Source organism: Ictalurus punctatus, chromosome 9 (genome assembly GCF_001660625.3).
Source record: "Ictalurus punctatus breed USDA103 chromosome 9, Coco_2.0, whole genome shotgun sequence".
In the NCBI taxonomy this organism is placed as follows: domain Eukaryota; kingdom Metazoa; phylum Chordata; class Actinopteri; order Siluriformes; family Ictaluridae; genus Ictalurus; species Ictalurus punctatus.
This window is the reverse complement of record NC_030424.2, coordinates 32,300,204-32,304,502: the sequence shown is the minus strand read 5'-3', so window position 1 is coordinate 32,304,502 and position 4,299 is coordinate 32,300,204. Positions and strand designations below refer to the sequence as shown.

The 4,299-nt window shown below is 41.6% G+C and overlaps 1 protein-coding gene across 2 annotated transcripts in view; it reads left to right on the top strand.

Annotated features, from left to right (window-relative positions):
• The first annotated feature begins 3,290 nt into the window (after positions 1-3,290).
• acss1 (acyl-CoA synthetase short chain family member 1) overlaps positions 3,291-4,299 on the top strand; it is a 58,231-nt gene continuing 57,222 nt past the window's right edge. For both annotated transcript variants that reach the window (XR_008396948.1, XM_017476889.3), the window contains exon 1: positions 3,291-3,738. Coding sequence is in view for 1 of the 2 variants with exons in the window: in XM_017476889.3 (XP_017332378.1) it covers positions 3,414-3,738 (325 nt within the window). In the remaining variant the exon portion in view is untranslated. The remainder of the gene's footprint in view (positions 3,739-4,299) is intronic.

The window sequence follows — 4,299 nt, the reverse complement described above, 5'->3', positions numbered from 1 at the left end:
ACTTATTCAGGGTCTAATCAAGGATTTGGGATTCTCCAGTCACTCGCTCGCCCTCCGGAGCTCCACCCGTTACTTCCGGACTTGGTATCCAGCTAGGATATCATTGGTTGGCCTACATTCCTCCTCGTACTTGATTGGTTAGATTCATTTTCTAAAGCGCGTTAACCCGTAAAGTTTTTCTCTTGTATAATGTATTTATTGTATTGTGTATTCATGTATTTTTGTTTTTGTTTTATTCATTGTGATCTTTTTTAAGTGAAATTTTAAAAAATGCCAATTAGAATAAGTACAATGTGTATGTATTAATTACATGTTTTTATTAAGTTAAAGGCACAATCGTAAATTTATTTGTTAATTTCCTAAATGTACAAATTATCTGGAAAATATATAGAACTAGATAACAAAATAATGATTTACGCCATGACCTCAGCAAAAGTGAATTATGTGGATGAATTTATTTTATTTGAATTTATTATTATTATTATTATTATTATTATTATTATTATTATTATTATTTTAAATTTACTTATTTATTTATTTATTTATTTATTTATTACAAATTTGCAGATGCACTTCACTTCAGACCACAGGTCTAATTTTTATAGATACGCCCTGATGCCCCTTCACTCCGTCCCCAAGACAGCTTTCTGGGACAGAAAAGAGACACCTGAAGTCTGTAAGCTCCCAGTGCAGCCAGATCATTCTTGTGTTATCAAAAATACTGCCATACTTAAAAAAACAAACAAACAAAACAAAACAAACTTAAAGACATGAAATAGAATAACAGCAGGATAAATACTGGCCAAGACGGAGTATTTTATTACTGACGAAGGAATTAAGTTGGATATGGAATTAACGATGTTGCTGTTGATATGAATGCTATATATATATATATATATACATACACACACACACACACATACATATATGTGGGGCGGCTGTGTCTCAGGTGGTAGAGTGGGTTGTCCACTAATCACAGGGTTGGCGTTTGATTCCCAGCCCACACGCCTCCACATGCCGAAGTGTCCTTGCTATATGCTAAAATGCTAATGTCAGCCACTGGCACACTGGAGACACTGTAATACAGCTGCTGTAATAAGCAGAGTACGCAGGTTACATTATTAAGTCAGGCACTCAGGATGTGGAAATCTAATCATCATTAATTATAATGAACCAAACATTTGAGGCAATTGTCTTTCCTCCAGTGATTATCTGAGCTGAGGCTGGAGTGTGAGCGCTGAGAATCCAGTACAGTGACACCATCTTGGGTGTAATGTCCGAGCCGAGACTCCACTGTCTCACTGGAAACAGCTGATTTAGTCCTCACCTCTCAGAGCAGGTCTGATTCAGAAGATCATTACTGTAAATGGATCCGTTTCACACGTTCATATTCACTCCTTCATCTTCAGTCAACACTTTATCCAGGGCAGGAGTCTGTTCCGGCAACGCTGGGGTACGGGTTAGAGAATACACACATACACACACACACACACACACACACACACACACACACACACACACAGTTCAAATTGAAAACTATTGGATTTTCCATATATTGCTGTTGCAGTAACTGAAGATGCGTGTGTGTGTGTGTGTGTGTGTGTGTGTGTGTGTGTGTGTGTGTGCGTGTGTTGATCTGCTTTTGGATATTCAGTATGAGTGAGTGTAATGTACAGAAGGAGCTCCGCTGATTCCTAGTAATGAAATGAGGCCAAGTGTAAATGATACCTGAACTTGAAGCCAAAACTTTTTTGTGTGTGTGTGTGTGTGTGTGTGTGTGTGTGTGTGTGTGTGTGTGTGTAAGATAGGAGTGTGGGTGTATCTACACAAACTCTATACACTTCTCTCTCTCTCTCTACACAAACAACACACACACACACACACACACACACACATATATATAAATAACTAAACTCGTGTTGAAATTTTTTGTTATTCAGCCTGAATAAACTGCACTTCAGTAAAATGACCACCAGGTGGTGTTGTTAGTGTAAACCAGCTGAATGTAAATGAAACGTGGCGGGAATGTGGTGTATTTACATTCAACACTGAACCTGCAAACTACTGTATTACACCATTCTATCACTCTCTCTTCCTCTCACTCTCTCATCCTCTCACTCTCTCATCCTCTCTCTCATCCTCTCACTCTCTCATCCTCTCACTCTCTCATCCTCTCACTCTCATCCTCTCTCTCATAATCTCACTCTCTCATCCTCTCTCATCCTCTCTCTCATAATCTCACTCTCTCATCCTATAACCTCTCATAATCTCACTCTCTCATCCTCTCACTCTCTCATCCTCTCATAATCTCACTCTCTCATCCTCTCTCTCATAATCTCACTCTTTCATCATTTCCCTCTCATAATATCACTCTCATCCTCTCTCTCATAATCTCACTCTCTCATCCTCTCTCTCATAATCCCACTCTTTCATCCTTTCCCTCTCATAATCTCACTCTCATCCTCTCTCTCATAATCTCACTCTCTCATCCTCTCTCTCATCCTCTCTCTCATAATCTCACTCTCTCATCCTCTCTCTCATAATCCCACTCTTTCATCCTTTCCCTCTCATAATCTCACTCTCATCCTCTCTCTCATAATCTCACTCTTTCATCCTTTCCCTCTCATAATCTCACTCTCATCCTCTCTCTCATCCTCTCTCTCATAATCTCACTCTTTCATCCTTTCCCTCTCATAATCTCACTCTCTCATCCTCTCACTCTCTCATCCTCTCACTCTCTCATCCTCTCTCTCATAATCTCACTCTCTCATCCTCTCCCTCTCATAATCTCACGCTCTCATCCTTTCACTCTCTCATTCTCTCACTCTCACATCCCCTCATCATCTCACTCTCACTTTCTCATCCTCTCACTCTCTCATCCTCTCACTCTTTCCTTTCACACTCATTCTCTCACCCTCTAAATCTCTCATGCTCTCACCATCTCACTCTCTCACCATCTCATCTTCTCACGCTCTCATCCTCTCACAATCTCATTCTATATTTCTCTCACTCTATTGATCAAATGATAAAAATATAACGAGTGTGTGGATATGTGTGTGTGTGTGTGTGTGTGTGTGTGTGTGTGTGTGTGTGTGTGTGTTTATAGATATGAATTGTTTTATCTGGGGGAGGGGGGTCTGAGTAAAAAAGTTGAATACAGCTGAATACAGCGCAGTTACGTCATCTGGAGTTTCAGATTAGTATTAATAAATGTGTGTGTGTGTGTGTGTGTGTGTGTGTGTGTGTGTGTGTGTGTGTGTGTGTGTGTGTTTTCGCGGGTGAAATAAAAACCCCAGCGCCCCACCCCTGGAGTGTGTGTGTGTGTGTGTGAGAGATATCTTTGAGGAAGAGAAAGCACCGTGGCAGTGGAGCGAGCTGCATACACACACATACGCACATACACACACTGAGTTATGGCTGTGCACGGAGGGAGAGCGTTGCCGTTGCTGCTGCTGAAATTCACGCGCGGAGGAAAGGCGCGTTTGTGGCACGAGCTTAGCCCGGTATCGGCACTGCTCAGTCGCGCGAGATCTCTCTCCAATGCTGCCCCGAGCTCGCTCCTGGCCGGTAAAACCCACGCGGAGCTGCGCGAGCTCTCAGCACGGGAACCGGAGCGCTTCTGGGACTGTGCTGCGCGCGAGAGGATCACATGGACACGGGGTTTCGAGCGCGTGCAGGACTGCGATCTGAAGCGCGGGAAGATCAGCTGGTTTCTCGGTGGACAACTAAACGTTTCCGGTAAAAACAACAACAGCAACAACATTAAAAATGAAAACTTCCGGTTTGCAGTTATTCAGTTTCCTCTAAAAGTTGTACTTTAATAACTTACAGTAACACTCTAACTACCACTCTAACACTAACACTCTAACACTAACACTGTAACACTAACACTGTAACACTAACACTGTAACTACCACTCTAACACTAACACTAACTGCCACTCTAACACTAACACTCTAACACTCTAACACTACCACTCTAACTACCACTCTAACACTAACACTCTAACTACCACTCTAACACTAACACTCTAACACTACCACTATAACACTAACACTGTAACTACCACACTAACACTCTAACACCAACACTCTAACACTAACACTGTAACTACCACTCTAACTACCACTCTAACACTACCACTCTAACTACCACACTAACACTCTAACTACCACTCTAACACTAACACTCTAACACTAACACTCTAACACTAACACTGTAACTACCACTCTAACACTACCACTATAACACTAACACTGTAACTACCACTCTAACACTAACACTCTAACACCAACACTC